The sequence below is a fragment of the Pleurodeles waltl genome, chromosome 8 (assembly GCF_031143425.1).
Source record: "Pleurodeles waltl isolate 20211129_DDA chromosome 8, aPleWal1.hap1.20221129, whole genome shotgun sequence".
Classification (NCBI taxonomy): Eukaryota; Metazoa; Chordata; class Amphibia; order Caudata; family Salamandridae; genus Pleurodeles; species Pleurodeles waltl.
The window spans coordinates 729,796,933-729,819,685 of record NC_090447.1 but is presented as its reverse complement, the minus strand read 5'-3'; the positions used below and the strand labels follow the sequence as shown (position 1 = coordinate 729,819,685).

Here is a 22,753-nt window from a genome sequence, read left to right as displayed (position 1 = left end):
CATTGCATGGCCCTTTGCTGCAGTAAACTCCTTGGGGTGACCCATATTTACAAGGTGATGTTAAGTCACGAAAAGTGGCTTAACGCTGCCTTGTAAATATGGAGCAGGGCACAGCACTGCCAGAGCATCACTAAAAGTGATGCTGTGGTGGTACAAGGGCCTTGTAAATGTTGGCTAAAATGGCAAGACACCATGCACACTCTACTCTACGACACTCAACTCTATTTCACTCTACACCATTCCACTCTGTGATGTCAACTCCACTTTGTGCCCCACTATGTCACGCCACTCTTCGACACTCTACTCCACTCTATGCCACTCAGTTCAGTTTAGTTCATAATCTTTATTTGGCTATACCAACAGTAAGCCATAAAAGCACATAAACAGTAAAAGTACAACAGTAACCGTAAGACAGTAAATCAATAAGACTCAAAATATTTATGGTCATAAAAATATATAAATTATCATGCTGCATTCTGTCACCAATTGCGATAATACAATAGCTACTTTTAATCAGGTTTTCTAGAGAGCAATAAGGCTTTTCCTAACTTGTATGGCTTTTAGGATATAATGTACCACCCTATAACACACATTCAGGGAGTCTAAGGCTAACAGGAATTCCATTGCATCCTTGTGTGTTCTTATATTGAATTCATTAAAAAGCACTTTGTGGTAGAAAATTCTCGGATTTTCATAGAATTGACTGAATAAGACAAAATGCAATGTACTTTGTTTGCTAATTCCATCACAGGGGCATCTAGCTGATTCTTGCGGGCAATACCAAGTTTGGGGAAATGCTACTAGGTTGTGCGCAATACCCAGTCTTTGTCTAGTTAAATCAAACTGGTGCTGCATGTTGGTGACTATGGAGAGATAGCCAAACATACTTGCATCCAATGAGAAAGACTTGTAAAAGCCAACAGTAGTTTTAGTAGATTTGATTGTCTTCCTATCGTCCGCCTTATATTGCATAAATGTGTCCTTAATACATTTTTTAGATAGTGACAGCACGTCCTCTGGATTAGGTTTTATAGATCTACTAAAAACAGATTTAAAAGAGGAATCAATAAAAGATAGCCATGGTATACACATGGCATTATCCAATTCCATGCAGTCTAATATGAGTTCTTTTGTAAAAACAGTGGCTTCCTTAGACCTTATGCTGTGCCATAAAAGCAAAGGTCCCACCTGTAGCACATCTTCCAAATACTGTATACCCATTTCTTGATGTGTAATCCAGTTAGAGGCTGAGGTGGGTAAACATAACATACATTTAAAAAAATAGTTATCCTCTAGTTGTAGGGGAACACTTTTAGTGTATCCCCATACCCCAGCACATTATACTACTGTGGAAACAACTCTAGCCTTGTAAATGTTCAACATAGTGCCTATGGGACGACGCTCTAGTTTACTGGCAAATCTAAATATAGCTCCTGAATTTCTTCTTAGCCTGTTCCTACCTGAATAAACCAGCTGATCCCACTGCCCATTACTGGAGAACAATACCCCTGGATAATTAAAGCAATTGACAGTACTAATTTCCTTGTTCTGAATGTAGAAACTCCTGCATTTCTTTACTTTCTTGTCACATGCCCTAGTAAATGTTTTAGATTTATTATCATACCCCTTGATGACATGAACTGTTCAAAGTTGCACATTATCTTCTGGAGCCCCATGGGTGTTCTGGAGACCAGGACAACATCATCCGCATAAAGTAGTGCAGGCACAGTGCGTCTGGCCACGTACAGGTGATCAACTCATAGTCCGTGCAAATGTTTATCTACCCCATTAATAAATAGGGAGAAACATAACGGGGCAAGGATGCAACCTTGACAAATACCTCTTCCTAAATTGAAAGAGGTGGTGCATTCTCCCAGTTGACCGAAGCAAACATTGCATGTCATATCTCTATATAGGAGAGCCAAAAACATGATGAGATACCTTGGGGCACCCAGGTCTAATAATGTAGGCCATAGAAGGGCATGTTCCACTAGGTCGAAGGCGCTACTGAGGTCTGCAAAACATAGCTATAGAGCACCTTTTTTGGCCTTGGTGTACTTCGTAGTATTAAGTCTAGGTTAACACATTGCTCTATGGTACCTAATCCTTTCCTAAAAGCAAACTGTACAGGGGACAGGACGTTATTTTCCAGGACCCAATCATTTAATCTTACCAGAATGATTCTACTAAATGTTTTCAGGGAAGAATCCAACAATGATATTGGGTTATAACTATTAGGGTCAGCCTTATCTCCCTTCTTATATATCAGTATGATAATGGAGGTGTACCAAGACCACGGAATATCCCCAGATATGGCCAAATTGAATAGTCTGGTCAGAATTGGTAACCAAAAATTGGTCTTATGTTTGTAGACATCAACTGGTACCCCGTCAGGTCCTGTGGCCTTACCCTCAGCGCTGGTTAGGATGGCAGAATAAACCTCATCCAAGGTAATTTGTGGATATTTGGGTGGCCCCAGCTCGAACTGCCCAATTAAATCTACTGTCCCAGTCCCTTCCTTGAAGACTTCTGAATAGTGGGCCACCCATGTTGCACAAGCTACACTAGATCCCAGATCTGGTGGCGCCTATTCTGAGAGGAAGGGGGCATTAATTGTTTCCAAAAACAATTTAATGTTGTTAGATTCCATCGCCAAGGCTAGTTTAGACCATGCCTCTTCCCTTAGTTCTTTCTCCCTTTGCTCCTGTGCCTTCTATATATTCTTCTCGGAGTGACATAATTACCATCAAGTCTCAAGGTATTGTCTGAAGGGCTAATTTAAGATTCCCCCTGGCTTTGGTGCAGGCGTGGTTGAACCATCCCTTATTATACTTAGGGCGCCTATGTTGAGAGTTATGGGCCAGGAGCCCCTATATATAAACATCAATTATACTAAAATGCCTAAGTAGCATTGGTGTTCAATATCCTCCTGTAAGCAATAACCAATTTCTTGCTAGCAGCCACGTATGACATTCTGCAGAAAGTCAACAGCCTCAATATCTTCCCATTTCCGTCTCACCCCAATGGTTCTATGTGCCTCAACCTGATTAGGGGTAGTATAAAACAAATCCCTTGACCCCCAAAAAATAGTTGGAAGAATGATCGGATCATTATCACTAAGTAGGGTCAGCCCCGTATAGGGTGAGTCACAGCCATTTAGTGCAAAGGATGACACAATAATTTGGTCTATAACCGAGGATGAGTTGGCACCTCTATGAGTTGGAATTATCTCACCATTATCTCCTTACTCACTTTCCATAAGTGTTAAATCAAATGTGGACATCATCAGGTTAAGGGCCTCCCCATACTCATTATGGCAAAAATGGTTAAACCCTGCCCCATCAGGGATGGTAAGCCCACAGGACCGAGAGAGGGTGCAGAAGCAAGGCTGGATATTAAAATCCCCGGCCTAAAATATAATGGGATTAGAGCAGTTAGGGCGTAAAACTTGGGTAAACTTTGGTCCAGGGTGTGAACAACCCTACAGTGAGAGGCATCATAAACGTTGTTATAATAATTAACTATGACCACATCAGCCATATTCTTATACCTAAGCCACAACAATTGGAAGTAAACGGACTCCAGATAATCTTTTTTACCACTACAGGGAGTTTATTAGAGATAGGTACAAGGAGCCCCCTATTGGCCGCCCCAGATTATGATGGTATAGCTGGCAGGAGGTGTGAGGTAAATCCGTGCACATAGACAGGTGAAACGCACCATGTTTCTTGGATGCAAACCATATCTAACTTGCTAAATTATTGAGCCCCACTATTCTATCTCAGTTTTACCACGTAAACCCTGCACATTCCATGTTGCAAAATAGTGGTGCCCATTATTGTTATCAACAAGCACATGAGTCTGCGGACCATCCATTCCAAGGGTGGCTGCTTTTTGAGCTACTTCTGTCAGTTCCCCTTCCCCATTGTGGATAGTATCCACAGCGTCCGTACCATCTGTGCCCTGTTGTACTAAGAGTGACTTGTTGGGGCTCACGACCATCTTACGTTTGACAGTTCCCTCCGTACTAAACCTCATTTTCTCACTGTCTACAAAACCCTTGTATGGCAGTCAGTTATACTCTGCCAGTGAACTTAATGCCTGGTATTTATTACTTAGAAATAACGGGGAGGTAAAATGTAAATTATCAATACTTTCGGAGCCTGGGTGTGCCGAGGTAATCCATGGTGCATATGATGTGAGTGTCTGTATCCTGGCTGTCCAGGTTGCAAATGTCTATAGAATACACCAAGGGGGAGCAGTTCTGGGGTGTTACTGGCTTGGGAGCGAGAAGAAGCACCAGACAGGATATCCCTCACCAGCCGAGGACTTCTAAAATTGATAATTATACAATCACCCCCACTGTCTTTTACTAGGGGGCCCACCAACCCACCCTACTCTCCAAGTTAGGATTATCTGGTGGGCATAGTCCATTGAGAATAAATTGTTCTACACTAGCCAATGCATAACCATATTCTTCAGGTCCCCCTGTTGTTCACTCTGGTCAGGCCGTAGAGGGGGGGCGTTGATCATAATAATGACAGAAGGGCCACACTCTGGTGGTAGATTAACAGTAGGCACTTCTTCTCTCATATGTAGGTGGGCAGACTCGATCTTCTGGGGGTTCAGGGTGAATAGTTCAGATGCTTCAGGATTTTGTATAGGTTGAAGGCCATCTGGAACGAAACCCGGTGGTCTCTTCTTAGTGACTGTATGCCACCCACTAGGCTGGTCTATTTTTTGGGCCTCCCTTACTTGCCCTTATATAGGGGCCATATTTCCAGTGCTCAATATAGTTTCTGGCAGATCTATAGTGTCTGTGCCCTGTGATATATTTGTAGGTCTTATCTTGTTATGGGTAGTATTCTGTGCCACAGAGATCTAGGGGTTGGAGGACACCATTGGCAGAGGGAGCTTCTGGCAAATTGCCAGTACTTTCCCCACCTCCCCCTACAAATTGTCCAATTTATCATTAATTGGCTTAAGCAAGTTATTAAGGAGGGATGTGAAATCCTTCCAATCTGTAGATACCATATTTTCAAACATAATAGGGACCAGGTTACTATCAGTCCCCCTTCTGCACTGTTTTTTTCTTTTTACAATAGGTGACTGGCTTGCTGTTGTAGGGTTTATGCTGGATGGGGTCCTAGGCTCCCTCAGGGCATCCCCATTTCTCATGACCATTGCATCAGTTGTGTGATGAATATCGGCTGCATATTCAGGGGGTATGAGGGTACACTCTAATTCATCTCTGAATCTTGCTACCCCCAAGTATAAACACCTTTCGGCAAGGTTAATTTCCTTTTGGATGACCCCTACCACTGTAACTAAAAAGGAATCAATCATGGTACAGCAGGGTTCCATATCTGCCTTCTGTTCCCCTGCCTTCCTCCTACTCATAATTAGGAGTTTGTGTTACCACCTCCTTGGATAGGCAACTTCTATCCTGGGTGGGGGGCAGATTCCAAATAGCCTAGGCCAATGGGGCCGAAACTCCAGATAGGTGACGTAAATTTTTCAAAAAGTCAATAAATATATGAGAATAAAATGCATAAAATAGGAAAGGCCACAAAACCAAGAGGGCAGGCCCAGCCCGGCCTCTGTCGGCCGCTGACAGGCGCAGACGGGCCCGCTCTTGGCCTGGTCTTCGCTCTGGCACGCGCCCGGATGCGTCCCACACGTGTTCCGCTCAGCAGAAGCGTGAGTCTCAATTAAATGTGCCTTGGGCGCGGCAGAGCGTCGTAGGCGGCCTCCTCCTCCCTCAGGTCTCCTGGGAGGTATGGTTCGGCCCAGCCTACCACCCCCTTGTCAAGAGCAGAGTGAGGCTCTATGTTTCTCATTCTATGCCACTTTTCTCTATGCCACTCCACTCTACACCACGCTACATCATTTCAGTTTAGTCCACTCCACACCACTCTATGCCACTCTACCATGCTTTGTGTCACTTTATGACACTCCACTCTGCAACTCTCCAGTCTACATCACTCCACTCCAAACTACCGGACTCCCCTCTACACCACTCAACTCTATGCTACTCCATTGCATGGCAGTTTACTCTACTCTACACAACTCCACTCTACGCTACTCCACTCTACAACACTCTAGTCAATGTCACTCTACTCCACTCTAGGCCACTCCAGTCAATCCCACTCAACTCTACTCCACTCCACTAAATGACTCTCAACCCCACTCCCCTCCGTTCTACACCCCCATGCCACGCCACTCTCTGCCACTCCACTCAATGCCTCTCTAAGCTACTGCACTCCACTCTATGAAACTTTACTTCACACAACACACCGCTCCTCTCTACTCTAGTCTACAACACTCTACTCCATTCTATGCCACTCCACTTTATGCCACTCTACACCACTGTATTTTACTCCATTCTACACCTCTTTATGACGCTCCACTCTATGGCACTCTCCTTCATGACACTATACTCCATTCTATGCCACTTCATTCTACAACAGCATACACCACTTTACTACATTCTACGCCACTGCACTCTGTCCCTCCACTCTACAAGACTCAACTCTACTTTACACCACTCCACTCAATGACACTACTCATTCTAAGCCACTCCAATCTCCATGACTCTATAACACTCTACTCCACTTTATGCCACTCTATGCCACTTCACTCTATGATACTGCACTCTATGACGCTATATACCAATCTATGCCACTCCACTCTACTACACACTACTCCACTCTACTCCTCTCTACTCTATGACACTCTACTTCATTCAATGCCACTCCTCTCTAGGACACTCCACGCCACTTCACTCCCTTCTACACCACTCCTCTCTACCACAATCAACTCTACTCAACTGTACTCCACTCTGCACCACTCTATGCAACTCCACCCTATGCCACTCCACTCTGCAACATTCTACTGCACTCTATGACACTCCACTCTATAAGACTCCACTCCACAACACTCTCCTCCACTTTACATTACTCCACTGTATGTAACACCATGCTGTTTTACTCCACTGTATGCCAATCCACTCTATGCCACTCAATTAAATGACACTCTACTCCATTCTACTCCACTCCATCAAACTCTACAACACCTAACAACACTGTATGACATTGCACAACACTCTTCTCTTCTCTTTTCCACTCTATGCCACTCCTCTCTACAACCCTCTACTCCACTCTATGAGGCTCCACTTTACAACACTTTGCTCTACTTTACATAACTTAATTCTACACCACTACATGCCACTTTTCTCTACTTTTTGCCACCCCACTGTACAACACTTTACTACAGTGTACGACACTGTACTCCAAACTGCAACACCCCACTCTACGACACTCCTCTCTACTATATTACACTTTATAATGCTCTACTCAACTTTACAATACTCCACTTCAATCTACGATACTCTGCTCTACTGTACATCACTCGACTCTTTACCACTCTGCTCTATGTCATTCCACTCTACTCCATTCAACTCTATGCCACTTCCCTCCACGACACTCTACAACACTACACTCTACATCACCCTATTACACTCTATGCCACTGCACTCTATGGAACTCCATTGAGCAACACTCTATTCCACTCTATGCCACTCTATACCACTCCATTCCACGACACTATATTCCACTCCACTCTACACCTCTTCTCTCTATGCCACTCCTCTCTAACTCACTCCACTTTACGCCCTTCCGCTCTACAGCAATCTAGGACATTCAACTCCTTTCTATGCCACTCTACTGTATTTTAACCCACTCTAGACTGCTCAACTTTATAGCAATCCACTCTATGACACTCTTTTGCACTCCACTCTACCCCACTCCACTCTACACCCCTTCACTCTACGCAACTGCACCCCATTATACTTTAATTCACTCTAGACAACTCCATTCTATGCCACTCCACTCTATACCACTCACTCACTCAACTCTACGTCACACCACTCTATCCTACTCAGTTCTACTCCACTCTAATCCACTCTATGCCACTCCACATTACTCCACCCTATGCCGCTCAACTCAACAACACTCCACTCTGTGCCACTCCACCTTAGACACTCCTCTCTGTGACACTCTACTCCACTCTACACTACTCCACTCTAAGCCACTGCACTGCACCACACACTGCTCGATTCTACTCCACTCCACTCTACAACACTCTATGCCACTCTATGCTACTCCACTCTACAACACTCTATGACACTCAACTCTATGACACTCTGCTCTATGACATTATACTCTATTCTAAGCCACTCTACTCTACGACACACCACATCACTTTTCTACAGTGAACGCCACTTCACTCTATAACACTCCATGCTATTACAAACTAGGGAACATGAATGTACAGGCTTTGTGCTGCCACAATTGTGCCTTTTGCAAATATCCAATCTACACAAATTCTTGAACTTACTTTGGTGATGCACATCTAAACATGCCTCTAATAACACTTCTGTTTGTGAATATAGTTGCTTATAGGCCTACTACTACAAAGAATACAGGATTGATTTAAAGATTGGGAGACTATCAAAATGGGCTACGCTCAGCACAAAGCCCAGTGCTTGTTTTTATGCATGTGCAGTATGTAAAAAAGAATTCCTTTAACCTGAAATGTATCTGAGTTAGTGCATTATTTACGACAGCACAGCTCAGAAACAGAAGGCAAAGCTTTGCTGTCTGAAAATCAAGCACTAACTTGGAGAAATTTTTAATTAAACTAATTCAGATTACACATAGCAGGCACATAAAAACAGGCTCCTAGCCCTGCGCTGAGCCAGTGTTGCCTATCATGGTGTGGCCTGTGCAGTACAGTAGTCTACCTCACCACCCGAACTGGCCACACACACTTGTGGCTCATTGGTCTCTTGAAAATTCATATACAACAGGCATTCAGGTTACTTCTGAACTCTTTGTGCTTTTTTTCCACGCTACAGTAAATCTGGGCCTATGCCCAATATATGCATTAAGCGCATTCTGCTGTAATAGTCAAAATGCTTCCTTTCAGGCCTATTTGCCAAGAGCATGCTAACATTCTGCCTCGAAGGGGCCAGTCTGTCTTGCAGTCTGAACATGTTGTTGTACCTTGATAATCGTGTGATGGCTAGTGGCACAACTATGGTGCAGATTTAAGAAAAGTGGCACTGCACTCAGTCATTCTTTTACGCTAATGTGGCCCAATGAGGACAAAGTCATTGCACCAGATTTACAAAGTGGCACAATGCATGCATTGCTCCACTTTGTAACCCCCTGCACCAGGCATAATGGATACAAGGGGGGAGCTTCCCTATGGGGGGGGGGGGAATGAAATGGCACAAAGAAATATTTGCAGTTGCAAAAAACATTCATACATTCAGCCATCAGAAAGCAGCTCACAGTTATTCATGTGCAGATGTGCTAAGGGAAACATTGGCATTTTCGTGTAACACAAAACGCCTCTGAAGCCATATATGTAACGCTGGCTCTACTTGGTAAAGACAGAGCATTTATTTTGCTGAAAAAACTAGAAGTGTACAATATAAGGCACCTATTCACAGCTCACTTACATATTTTAAGACTTGACATTTTCAGTTGCAGCCTTTCCATGGCTGACAGAAAAGCAAGTACTCGCCAACAGAAATAAATGATCCAATCAGTGGCATTAGGATCCAAAAACAACATTTTCGCTTATAATTGAAGCAATACTCAGTGGACTCTGCATTGCACTTTGCTAATGATAATGGCTTTCATTTCAGGAGGAACATGATGCATCGGTAATTCTATTGAATCATTGAATCGGTAAACCTTGGTTGGGAAAGCTGCTCCCGAGAGAGTGGCAGCAGTGGTCTGTTCGCTGTATTGCAGCAATTAGATTGGAGGTAATTAATTGTTTTGCACATAGTACTCATTTATGCATAGTAAGCGTGTGGTAGGATTTATTTTAAAAGTGTGCTAACACGCTAACATAACGATGTCCCGGGGAATTGATTCTTGGTGATGGTCACATTCGTTTGTGCAGACGCGCACACACACATTGAACTGCTGGAATTTGCATTATTAAACAACCAATCACGAAAAATCACACCCAAGATTCCTGGGTATTACACAGAGGACTGACTTTTTAGAAGGTCACTGTGGCCACTATTTCACGAAATATATGCTCATTTCATAAAACAAATGGAATACTAAAAAGAAAACAACAATATCATGTTAAAAGGATGCAGATTGATCAACAAGATTTACTCTTGTCCCTCATGATAATGATCTTTGAAAGGGCAGTGCAGTCAGCACAAAGGCCCTCTTGGTGTTGTGGGAACCCACACTGATAATTCTGAGTTGGGAGGTACCGGTACCATGGGGTAGGGTAATTCTGCAGGTTCTCGCTTGCGGAATGAGATATAGCAGTAAGAGCTATGTTTCCACACTCATTCCCACAGGTTTTTACTCATTGTAAGCCTTTCTCACACACACGTTTCCTGGTTAAATATATGTGGGGAAATAAATCAGGAGCGTGGAGTTCCCTCCCAACATGCAATTTTCTCTCATAAAGAGGGCAACAGTGTGCTATCAACAAGTAGCAGACTCCTGGTCACGTACATAGGATCGTGCTAGGAAGCAAATATCCTGGGCGTAACACAATATGAAGCCACATATATCTTTATTACAGAGGCAAAGAAAACTCCTACCTGGGCCTGCTCTGATGGACATAGGGCAAAGCCAACAATGACTATTGAACTGATCTGCCATCTGAGAACCCCACAAACAAGACATAGGTACCTAACTAGACTTAAAGCAGAGAAAATAAAAGCTAGGACGAAAGACCAACACGAGCTACATGGCCTTTACCCCCCTTGCTATTGCCTTACGAAATACAATGTCGTCCTATTTTAACTTTTATGTTGCTCTCGTAGTTGAAAATTTTGGCAAATTGAGAGGGAGGAAGATACTTTATGAACTGGGCGACTACAAGGGCTGGGTCGTGAACTGTGACTCACTGTTCCAAGCACCCAACTCTCAATTTTGTGCTACTTGTGCACTTAAATGATTAGCATGAGAGGAGACAAATAGGGACATACCACAACTGGGGTCTCCTTACTGCACCACCACGGCTAATACTATTCAACACTGTACTGCAGCAGTTCAAATTTGCATGTACTCAAGCACCAAAACTTGCGCCCTTTCATCAGCTGTGGGCCTAGAACCTGAGAACCGTGCATACTATCCAAAAAGTGCCCAAAACATTATACACTAAATGGTCACAGACCAGCTCAAAAGACATGAGTTCAGAAGAAAGAACCTTAGACTGCACAGAGATTAAGACTCTTGAAGTCAAATTGCTACACCATGTGGCATCAAACCTTCAATGTTTTCACCTCTATTTGTGAAGCCCAATACTCCTATTGCTTTTGAGGAAAGAGAACCTCAAGAGGCTTGCCCAGGTGTAGCACAGGCTTTAAAACTTCTTTCCAGCCCTTCCCCGGATAAAGAGAGATTCCGGACAGAAGTGACAAACCAGGAGAGATGTCTGGCAAAGGAAGATTTTTTTTTTTACATGGGATGGGAGATGAGGTGTCCCCTTTCCCTCCTCAAAGCACAACTAAAGGCGACCCTCCCTAATGGAACTACAGCTACAGTCACTTCCCCAGTACTGTGTGGCAGTAGGCCCTACATCCTTAATGAGGGGTGGTATGGAGTCTCCCACAGAGGGGTTCAGTCAGAAACCTCCACCAAGCAATTAGTTCCTCTAACTTATCCCCCCAATAACAGGAGACAGTGTTCTAACAAATATACTAAGGAAACCAAAACAGCTTTTGCTGTAGATTACATTTGTCCATTATACAGACTGGGAGTCAACATGTCGTATAATAATGCATCTCATCCAATCATTGACCTATATGTTTCTTCTTTGGGCCTGGCAGATGAGCAGACAGGCAGGTAGTATGTTCTACATAATCAGGCAAGTCTGATAAATGTACATTGAATTAGAACATTAGAATGTTAAGAGCTCCATTGAAAATGGAACAGCAGCGTAAAAATAACATTGGTGGGGGCTTGCTGCTGTCACCATTTCAATATCCTAATCCATACAGTCTCACTCTTCCTCTCCCCTACCTTTCAACGGGCTATGTGGATTGTGGAAGGGAATGAGAGAGTCAGAGGCTATAGATCGGGGGACAAAGCAAGCCCCACCCATTGCTATCTGACACAGGAAGAAGGGGAAATGGAACAATGCTCAGCTACTGTCTCCTCTGGCTATGCCAGACAAAGGCAAACAGTTGGGCCGAGCACAAGTTACATGAGGGCATGAGTGCTGCCCACTTTCTCAGCTCCTGTTATGTGCACATGCCAGCAACTGTGAAGCAAACACACAGAAAGAGCGATGAAAGCCACTTAAGCTTCGGGTGTGCAAAGGCTTGTAAACCCATTGCATCTCCCAGGAGATTGCATTTTCCAATTAAAGCAATTCTTCCTCATGTGGAAGAATATTCTATTAGCCTTATCACCCATCAGAGTGGACTACACCTGCCTTTAACGACCAGCTCCCTTGTTATAGGCCTTCAGCTCACGCCTATAAGGCTTGAGTAGGTCTTTAATGGCCAGTGTATCTGCTACATGAGATATAAGGCTATATTACTTAGCTCCAACAATGACAAGCAAGTAGCACATACCAATTGTGCATTGGCTCCATTGTGAAATTGATTAAAAAACATAAAAAGATTGTATTGGCTTCTCCTACTCTGCTAGCAGAATGTAACTGCTAGCCTTCCTCTTCCTCTCTGTATATATAGCTCTCTCCACCGCCTCCCCTTCCTCTGCTTAGAAGATTAAAAAATGGCCTTTCTCTTTGCAATTCTTCCTTTCAGCTCCCACATCAAATGGGTAAAACAAATAAATTAGAAAAACTCTTTACCCTTCAAGATAAAGGACAACAGGAAACACTGATTTTGCTTTCCCCTGACTGCGGTACAAGGTAGCTATGATGCAGCTACTCTTGGAGGATGACCAGGAGAATGGCTGAGTGGACTGACTGATGGCAAGGATAAAATGAAGTGTAGTGGCAACAGTAAAGCAAGTTGGTCTTAGCTTTCCATCCTTTGTAGATAGGTCAATCGAATACCTCATATTAGGTAATAGTAGCATATTTTCTTTACAGTACTTAAAAATAGAAGAAGTGCAGTATCTTTCATTGCAGATATAATGACAGCAGTACAGTATTTAGCACTGTATAATTTCTAGTTGTCATTATTACTGGAGGAATATGCTGCCCTGCAACCAGGCAGGTGGCTTGCTGAGAGGTCCTTTCATAGGAAGGCAGTAGTAGAACACAAATGCCTTGACCTGCCGGGAGGACCATTAAGAAGTGGCAATAAGCTCTTGCAAAGCCACCATGTTTGGGCTTGGCATGATATGAAAAGAAAAATAATCTGGCTTGGCTATAATTTTAAATTTGTTGATCTTAGTATGTAGGATGCGGGCACAGGACATAGACACTGTGCCTATCAATGAATGAGTATGTTGTTCTGCAAGCTCATAAAGGTTTTTGTTATTATGCCATTTCTTCTCTTCGTTTTTCCCTATCATAAGATAAAATTGCCATAATTTCTAAGTGAAATATCATGGAACAATACTGATAATGTGTAATAATAACACCAACTCCACCAACAACAATAATAATCATGATAATATTAATAATAATATATGACTTTTTCCAGCAAATTGCCTTACAATGCACACTATGAAAAAGAAAGTCACAGAACAATTTCAAACTTTATGCAATAGATAACGGATTTACTAAACCATTAAAAAAAGAAAATGATCACCATAAAGTTATCAGAAATCTTATTAAAACATCACAAAAGATTAATAAAAACAACCATTTTGTGCACGTTCCATAAGTAGATTCTTCCCTTAATGCATAGTGTGATTGGTTTCTTTATGGATCAGTGTCTACATATCAGAAATATATAGGACATTGAAAATGGTCTGAGTGCTATCAACAAGCAACACATAAATATGCTAATATAAAACTTTGCTTCCTAATTTACATGTGTTTCTCTCTCTGTTCTTGAAAATTTAGGATATAGAGAAACGTATTTTCAAGTGCAGAAGGGCAGTGATAGTTTTAAACTTTAATGAGTAGGGAGTGACGGCCCCCACACTTGCCTTACTTCTAGCGCTTACTTTTAGTAGCAACTCCTTCCAGACGAATGATGTTTGGATGATCAAATTGTCCCATGATGCTGGCTTCACTCAGGAAATCTCTCCTCTGCTTCTCAGTGTAGCCCGCTTTCAGGGTTTTAATGGCCACACAAATCTCTTTTTTGGAGGGAAGTTTTAAACGACCACTGCACACTTCCCCAAACTCTCCTGTAGGGATAGAACAACATTATGTTTCAGTTAATGCACATAGAAAAAACTAAGGGCCAGATGTAGCAAAGGGTTTTACCCATTCTGTGTCTATGGGAAAATGTGTTCCTACATATGGCCCTAAGTACTTTAATGAGTACTATTAATCTGGGTAAAGGAAAACTCTCTAGTATGCAATGCCATGAAGATGCAAAAGGATAGCAAACTCTATGTAATTATGGATATTTATGTTAATATTCAGAGAATGTTGCAATACCAATACAAAAATGACTTTCTCTTTTTTTTATAAAGAGTTTACTTGTAACTACTCCTCGGTAATATAATATAATTTATGTTACTGGCACCATATTGTTTGTAATACTTTAGATGGCTATGCAGTGAATGATAATGTTTGACATTTTTCCAAATAGTTTGTGAAGGAGGTTTGACTAGGGCAAGCCACAATATCACTGTAACACACTTGCATGAATTGTCTTTTGCCCAAATGTACTCGTTACCACCTGAACCTTATTACGTTCTTTAATTTTGCTTCCTCAGGGCATCCATAAAGTCTGTCCACTGCATTGGATCTCCTGTCAGCCAGCACATGCAATCTGCTCCTTACTGAAGTGTTTTTTGCTATCACCAACGTTTCTTTCCGTAACAGACCCAGTCATCCATTTTAGGACGAGCATGTTCTCTTAAGTTCAGGTTCTCATGCTCTGTGGTCCAAATTCTGGCGAAAGCACAATGTTAGGGCTATGCCATTTTTTTCAACTGAATGCTTTCCTCATACACTTTCATGATCTTCCTAGACTTCAACGTTATTGTATTTGAATGAAAAATAATTTTCTGTACTTTTAGCCCATTTTCCTTTCTGTTTAGTGTGTGTTAGCTAATAGATTTATATACTATATATGTCTTGGCTACAGCCTTACAGGGCTATACGGTAAACGTCACAGTAAATCTTAAAACCACTTGCTGAAATAATTTAACAAAAACACCTTCTAGAAAGATTATTGTTGCTCGTTGTAGATGCAGAACCAGACAAAGAAAATCTTTTTTTTTCTTAAGTGGATCGTCTTTTTACTTCCCTTGGCTGAGTTGCAATTGTACATAATTATTTCAGCACGGCTTGACCACATCTGTTGGAATTAAACCTTTTAGCCAAACCTGCACTTTAATATATGAGGCAAATTGCACTTCAAACAAGTCCACTGACAATCATTTTCCTAGAAATCACTGGAGTTGGACATTGTGAGAGCTCATTTTATGTAAATGTAATTGCACTTATCTAGCACCAACGATTTTCTGTGCTCTCACTCCTACTGTGCCAGCTGACTTCTCAAGTTTGGAAGAAGTAATTTTCCCACATTATCATTAAAAATGGAATAAATATTTGTATGAATATAAACTATATAAACACTTTTTATAGTAATTGGAATGATAAGGTACACGTATACCTTCTAATGATATATTGTTAACATACTTGTAATGTAAGATGCTATGAAGTACAAACATTTATAAGAACAATCTCAAGTAGTTTATTGACATGCAATGAAAAAACTTTTAATTGAGTCTTCCTAAAAGTTAAGTTAATGGCAAAGGTTATGGTAGGATGTAAATGGGAAGCAGGACAACTAGCAGGATGACCTCATCAGAGTATGGAAAAACGGAACTTAGGGTCTGATTTAGAGTTTTCTGGAGCTGAAATACAGTATTAAATCGAGGGTTCTACACTTTTGTCAAAATCTCAGGAATACCCTGCTCACTTTTGAGTGCAAGGGAGTGCTGGGTATGCAGCGGGCGGGCCCCCGCTGGTTACACCTGTGTCAACCTCTGACCTGGTACTCTTCCTGCAAACGACTGTTAAGTTACTATGATATTCATCCTGCCTTGCTAAAGTTGGGCTGAACATTACTCATTCATCCTGCCTGCGTCCACCACATTAGTCAATGGCAGGGAAAATGAAGAATGGCCCCCACGTGCAGGGATTGCACATTACATCCAATTATTATTTTTATTGTGAAATCAAACTCCCACTTTGGGAAATGACTTTCTCAATAGAAAGCAGCTTCTTAAATGCAAACTGTAAAGATGGTGCTCATTTGGCAAACCTTTAGTGCTGTGAAGGCAGTTGGAACAGTGGTGATGCTCTTCACAGCACAGACCGTCCCTGCAATCAGTTGAGGAGCTCTCAAATGGATGGCCGGTCCTCTGCGGGGATCTAAATGACGTCTTAGTCTAAATTGCCCTTATGATGATGTACAATTGTATTTTGCAAGTTTGCGCTGCTTTTGTATCAAAAAATGACACAAATGCGGCGCTAAAAATGTATAAATATGGGCCTATGTACTTTACCTTATTGTGTTATTTATATTACCATCCACGGAAGCGCTTCCTGAGACCAATTTTCCATGGCCCGATCACTTAGAAAAGTGCTGCTTTATTTGTAACAACTATGTGAGTTGGACTCTGTGTAGTAGTCTTAAATTTTATTCATTGAGCAATTAGGATCAGAAACCTCTATGGGACTGTGTGATGAATGTTCCTGCTGTTATGATTTTTTGACCCAGATTTATGAAAAGTGGCGCTGCACCTAGTGTAGCGCCACTTTTCTTGCGCCCCTTAGTGCACCTCTAACACCACCATGTGTGCCCGTATTTAAAATATGGCACGCCATGGTGGTAGTCAGGGGGACTAGCGTCATAATTGTTTACGCTAGTCCGGAGCTTTGCAGGACTAGCATAAATAATTTTGATGCTAATCCTGCAGAGCACCCAGAGGCCCATTGAACTCAATGGGAGCCTCTTTTTAACGCCTGCACTTAGCAAGTTTTAAAAAATGCTGATAAAAATGGCGCAAAGGAATCTCATAGATTATCTTGCACCATTTCTATGGCGCCCTCTAACGCTGGAATTCCCACCTTGCACAAATTTTGCCTGATGCAGGCATAATGTGCCACAAAGTGTTACAAAGTGGGGCAATGTAAGCATTGCGCCACTTCGTAAATATGGCGTGACGTTTTTGCCCTTCCAACACCACATTAGCGTAAAAAAAAAAATGACACTAATGTGGTGTTCGAATGGAGCTAGGCCACTATAAATCCGGCCCTTTGTGTCCCTATGTATTGAATTTGATCCAGTTTTAACTGTGTTTTTATTAATTTTATGTAGTTTTATGATTGTACTGTTTTTGTCTGTGCTTTTATGGCTCGAACTAGAATTAATAAAGATCCTTGCATGACTGACTTAGTCTTTGGGAAGGCCAGATGCATGGATATCAGAGTCTTCGAGGAAAGACTGACAGGGAACAGGGTGAAATTGATGGTGTTCCATAATGAGAGATGTTGGTAGAAAAGATTATTTCAATTGTTTTTTTCTCATTTTGGCCTCAACCCTTCCCCATCTTCTCTGTAAAGGGACAATGATTTCAAATTTCCACTGCTTTCTTCCTGTTCCTGGGATCAGGAACAAAGAAATTATTTTGAAGTGTACATTTCCTCCCACTGAGCGTTTTCAACAATGTTTATTTTTTGGGTTTACTGCTACATATCCTTTAGATTACACACATGGGTGTTGTTCTAGTTCTGAGTCTGCTAGTCTCAAATGGGTAAGCCCTAGACCAGCACTCGACCATTCCAGCAATGGTATGTCAATGAAGGTTCACATCCTATGAAGATTTTCTAGTCTGTTTGACTGGTGCTTTCTTCATGGATACTGATGATCCCATTCTACGAGTGCACTTGCAATACCTGCACACTCACATGCACTGGCGTCATCAGTCCCCAGCTTTAGTAGCTTATGCAGGCCCCCTCAGAGCACAGGGCACCAAACTGAGTGGAGTTTGTCAGTATGACAGTCAGCTCCAGCTCGATTCACTTGTTGCACTGACAGCTTTATGAGGATTGTAGTCCACAAGCCATCGCCTCTCCAAGGAGGCCCGCCTCCTGAGGACTAAAGCCCCCAGGCCTCCAAGGGCCGCTTCATCTCCCAAGAGATATAGCGAGATACAGGCCAATGTACTACATCTCAGTTCCAGCTTGCATCGGGGAATCTCATTTTATTTTGATAGAAGCTCAAGCTTTGTGTAACAGGAGGGCAAAGCCGTAACTGCCTTTTTCTCTCTCCTCTCCTCTAATCATGTTTTTCAGCTGGAGTGTTTTATCCATGTGAGAATGCTGGTCTGTGTGCTTCATACCTACAACTCCTGCATGCTAAAAATATTTCTGTTTTGTCTAAGTGTTAAAAGAAACACTGCTCATCTACCAGAGTTTTAAATGCCAAAACAATGTCAGTCACTTATTTCTGTATAGCATGTGCATATGGCTCAATGTAGAAAACCCTGCCACATCATTTTTACTTCCATCTTGGCTCTTACGAAGGAGGAGCATCAAACACATAGACCCTCATTACAACCGTGGTGGTAAATGCCGCCTACCGCCGTGCTGATGGCTGCCAACATACTGTGACCGTGGCGGTATTCCACTACGGGTATTATGACCCACACAGAGAAATCCGCCACAATACAGACACCCACACAAGCCCACCAGACCAAAGGTCAGTGATAAACTGGCGATAGCCAAACCCACACTGTTATGCCAACAGGAATACGCCCACAGTATCACGACCCACAAATCACCGTGGCGGTCTTTCATTCACGGTAAACCATTGGCAGTACATACCACCGCGCTCAAAATACACACACATTTACAAAACACCACCACATTGGACAATTCAAACTACACACACCTGACACACATACACACACCACACACTCACACCGCTATAAAACCCACACCCACATTACCCACAACACTTTCATCGAAAAAAAAAAGATTGCCTACACAGAGAGACACAAGCCAGGAGCACCCACTCAATCAGAGCCACAGAACACCATCACCCATACACCATCCACACACCTCACAGAATACACCCTAACACATCACCCCACACATCACCCCACACATCCTCACACATATCACACACACCACATCTATGGCACCCCAAAGACACCCCAAGTTTTCTGAGGAGGAGCTAAGGGCCATGGTGGAGGAAATCATCCGGGTAGAGGCAAAGCTATTTGGATCACAGGTGCAGCAGAGGTCCATTGCAAGGAAGATGGAGCTATGGCAGAGAATCATGGACAGGGTCAACGCTGTGGGACAGCTCCCAAGAACAAGGGATGACATCAGAAAGAGGTGGAACGACCTACGGGGGAAGGTGCGTTCCGTGGTTGCAAGCCACCAGGTAGCTGTACAGAGGACTGGCATTGGACCCCCAGCTCCTCCCCGTTATGCTATTAATTGTGTTTGACCAATGACTTTGTGTTTCACCACTGCGCATATTAGTTGCTCAATGTTCACCAGTAGCACATTACATGTTGTGTTCAGTTTAGCTGCCTATTGGCTTTAACGTGGCATTAGACATTACATTCTGTATTCAGTTTAGCTGCCTATTGGCTTTAACATGGCATTAGACATTACATTTGGTATTCAGTTTAGCAGCCTATTGGCTTTAACGTGGAGTAAGACATTGCAGTTGAGACATTGCAGATGAGCTGTGTTTTTCCAAGCTGTGTTTTTCCACATGGTAGACCAAGCTGTGTTTTTCAAATTGAATTTACACGAACCCTAACGTGATAAGAGAGCGTATATTTGGTGTTTTCCTTTCTGCTCAGCCTTGGGAAGAGGAGAGGCTTAGGAGATCTGGCTAATCTCCAATGGCTTGTTTTATTTCCCAGGTCTGAGAGGAAGGGGCAGGCTTTTTTACGGTGGCCCTGGGCAGCAGCAAGGGGAGATTCTCCAGGACTTCAGTCAGGAGCGGACGTCGGCTGCCTGGCCTCCCGTTTGGGTGGAAAACTCCTTCTCCCAGTTGAACAGGAGTCATCACCTTGCAGGCATGAAAAGGATGACAAGCAGTGATAGGCCCTACGGTGATTACATTTTTACTTTTATTCTTTGCTTTGAAGTTATGCTATAATATAATCACATGTATTTGCTGTGTACATTGCAACTGAGAAGTACTTTGATATATTTTGCTTTCATTGCTGGGACTTCCAACCTACTAAGCCCGTCTTTCAGGAACCTCGTGGTGAAGTAATAATAATAAAGGTCTTCTTTAAACTAAGAAGTGCATTCCAGAGAAGTTTTGTCAGCTCGGTCATAAGATAAGAGAAGGAAAGCAAAACACTCCCACACAACTAACAACATGGACGGAGCAAGCCTTGGCAATAATGCATCCTGAGGGCCTCACAGGAGTAGCAGGAGGACTGGACTCTGGTAAGTCAAATCTTTACTACTTTATCCCCCCCTACCTGCATGCAATCACAAACTCCTACCCCTACCCTCACGCCCATCACTCCACCACCTCACATATACCCCACTATCACAACCCACCCATCCCAATACCAAGCAACATCAAAGCATGGACCCCCAACACAGGCCTGCATGGATACCCATCACCACAGCATGCCCAGTAGAGAGACTCACCCAGCCCACAAAATCACTACTCACACAAGGCAAAGCTGACAGGGAAATCACAACCATACAGGGAAGCACACCCATGCACAAGATGGCACACACAAACACAATAATACTGCATTTTCTTCCCCACATGACCCCTACTCAACATCACTGGAGAGGAGGTGCCAGCTACATCCACCAATACATCCATCCCCCCCTTGAAGAGGCCCACAGTGATGACAGTAGCTCTGCACACCTGGATCAGGATGACCAACCTGGCCCATCAGGGACGTCTGGACAGTCGGGTACCCAGCCACAGTCCCAAACTACCAAAGAGCCTCCCTTCTCAGGAAACACCAGCACAGCACCCACCCAGTGGGCTCGTGCCACTGTTTCCCAGACACGACAATCAGCAGTGTGTCCACCACTACAGGGACCCCAGGCAACCCCTCAAACCCAGGACGATCAGGGACCTGGGGTCAGTGGCAGTGGGCACACGGTTCAGGAGACAGAGGCACAGGACAACAGGGAAGCTGGGAGGACTGCTGTGCGACAGGGGGAGGACAGGCCCAGGGAACCCACTCTGCACGAGGCACTCTCCAACATCCTGGGAGCATACCACCATTCCCAGGAGATGATGGGCCAGATACTGGTCAAGTTGAAGGAGACCCAGCGGCTGCAGGAGGGACAGTACCTGGGGATCAAGGATGACCTAACTAATATCCACACCATCCTGGTCACCATTGCAGGGGTGCTGGCTGACATGGCCGAGACCATGAGGGAGGCAGTGGCACAACAACGGGCACCTGACACTAGCCAAACCGATGAACAGCCTTCTACCTCCGCCTGCGCTAGTGGACAGCAGGCCCCGCCACAGGACCAACAGGCCTCCAGCAGCCCACCCCCTGCAGAAGGAGAACCACCCCGCAAACGGTCCCTGCGATCCAGACAGAAGCCAGAGAGCATTGCCAAAGACTCCCGCCAGGAAATAAGACTCTCCTGATTGTCACCCTTCTGTCCCACTCTGTCACCCTGTCCATCTTGAACTGCCATTACCCCCCATCCTATGCACCATTGGACAATTCACCTGTGATACCAAGATAAATAAACACAATGGAACAAATACTAATCTGGCATTGCAACTCAAATGTACAGTGAAATATACTTTGGAATGACTTTTAGTGGGCAGCAGTACACATAGCAGGAGCCAGAGTGGGGCACAGAGATCTATCCACTCACTTGCTAGCTGACCTTCAACAGGAGAGGACCTACACTGCAAGTGCTGCTGTGACCTGTGTCTGGAAGCGACAATGGCTCATGTGTCTGGGGAAAGGGCTCCTGTCTTCACTGCGGAGGAGTTGGAGAAACTGGTGGATGGGGTCCTACCCCAGTACACGTTACTCTACAGTCCTCCAGACAAACAGGTGAGTACACTGTGAGCATGATGCATGGGCCATGAAAGTATGGAGTGCTGTGTATGAAAGCCATGTGTGGGGGGGGGCAAAGGCGCCCTGGCCAGAGTGCAGCATGTAAGGTGGACAATGTTTGTGTGTCAGGGGATGGGAGGGATTTAGTGGGCCATGAGTCTGACAGCCAGGACAGCTGACTAATTCCCTGATCTGCTGTCTTTTCCCTGCAGGTCAGCGCACACCAGAAGAAGGGTATTTGGCGTGCCACTGCCAAGGAGGTGCGGACCCTGGAGCTCTTTGACAGGCAGAGCACCCACTGCCGCAAGAGGTGGAAGGACCTGTGCCGCTGGGCAAAGAAGACAGCGGAGGCCCAGCTGGGGCTGGCCGCCCAACGACGAAGGGGTGCCGGTCGCACCATGACCCCCCTGATGTTCTGCATCCTGGCGGTGGCCTATCCGGAGTTGGATGGGCGCTTGAAGGCATCACAGCAGCCACATGGGGGGTGAGTACAGATACTGACTCCTGACTTTGCGCACGTTAAGATGTACCTGGGTGGGGGATGTGGGAAACGGGTG

At 43.9% G+C, this 22,753-nt stretch overlaps 1 protein-coding gene across 6 annotated transcripts in view; it reads right to left on the bottom strand.

Moving 5' to 3' along the window:
* Positions 1-22,753, bottom strand: part of EPHA3 (EPH receptor A3) — an 853,173-nt gene that overhangs the window by 223,936 nt on the left and 606,484 nt on the right. For 5 of the 6 annotated variants that reach the window (XM_069204910.1, XM_069204911.1, XM_069204912.1 and 2 more), the window contains exon 11: positions 14,142-14,327. In XM_069204910.1, the coding sequence (XP_069061011.1) occupies positions 14,142-14,327 (186 nt within the window). Of the gene's footprint in view, positions 1-14,128; positions 14,328-22,753 lie in introns of all 6 variants that reach the window. The other variant, XM_069204915.1, reaches the window with a different exon arrangement.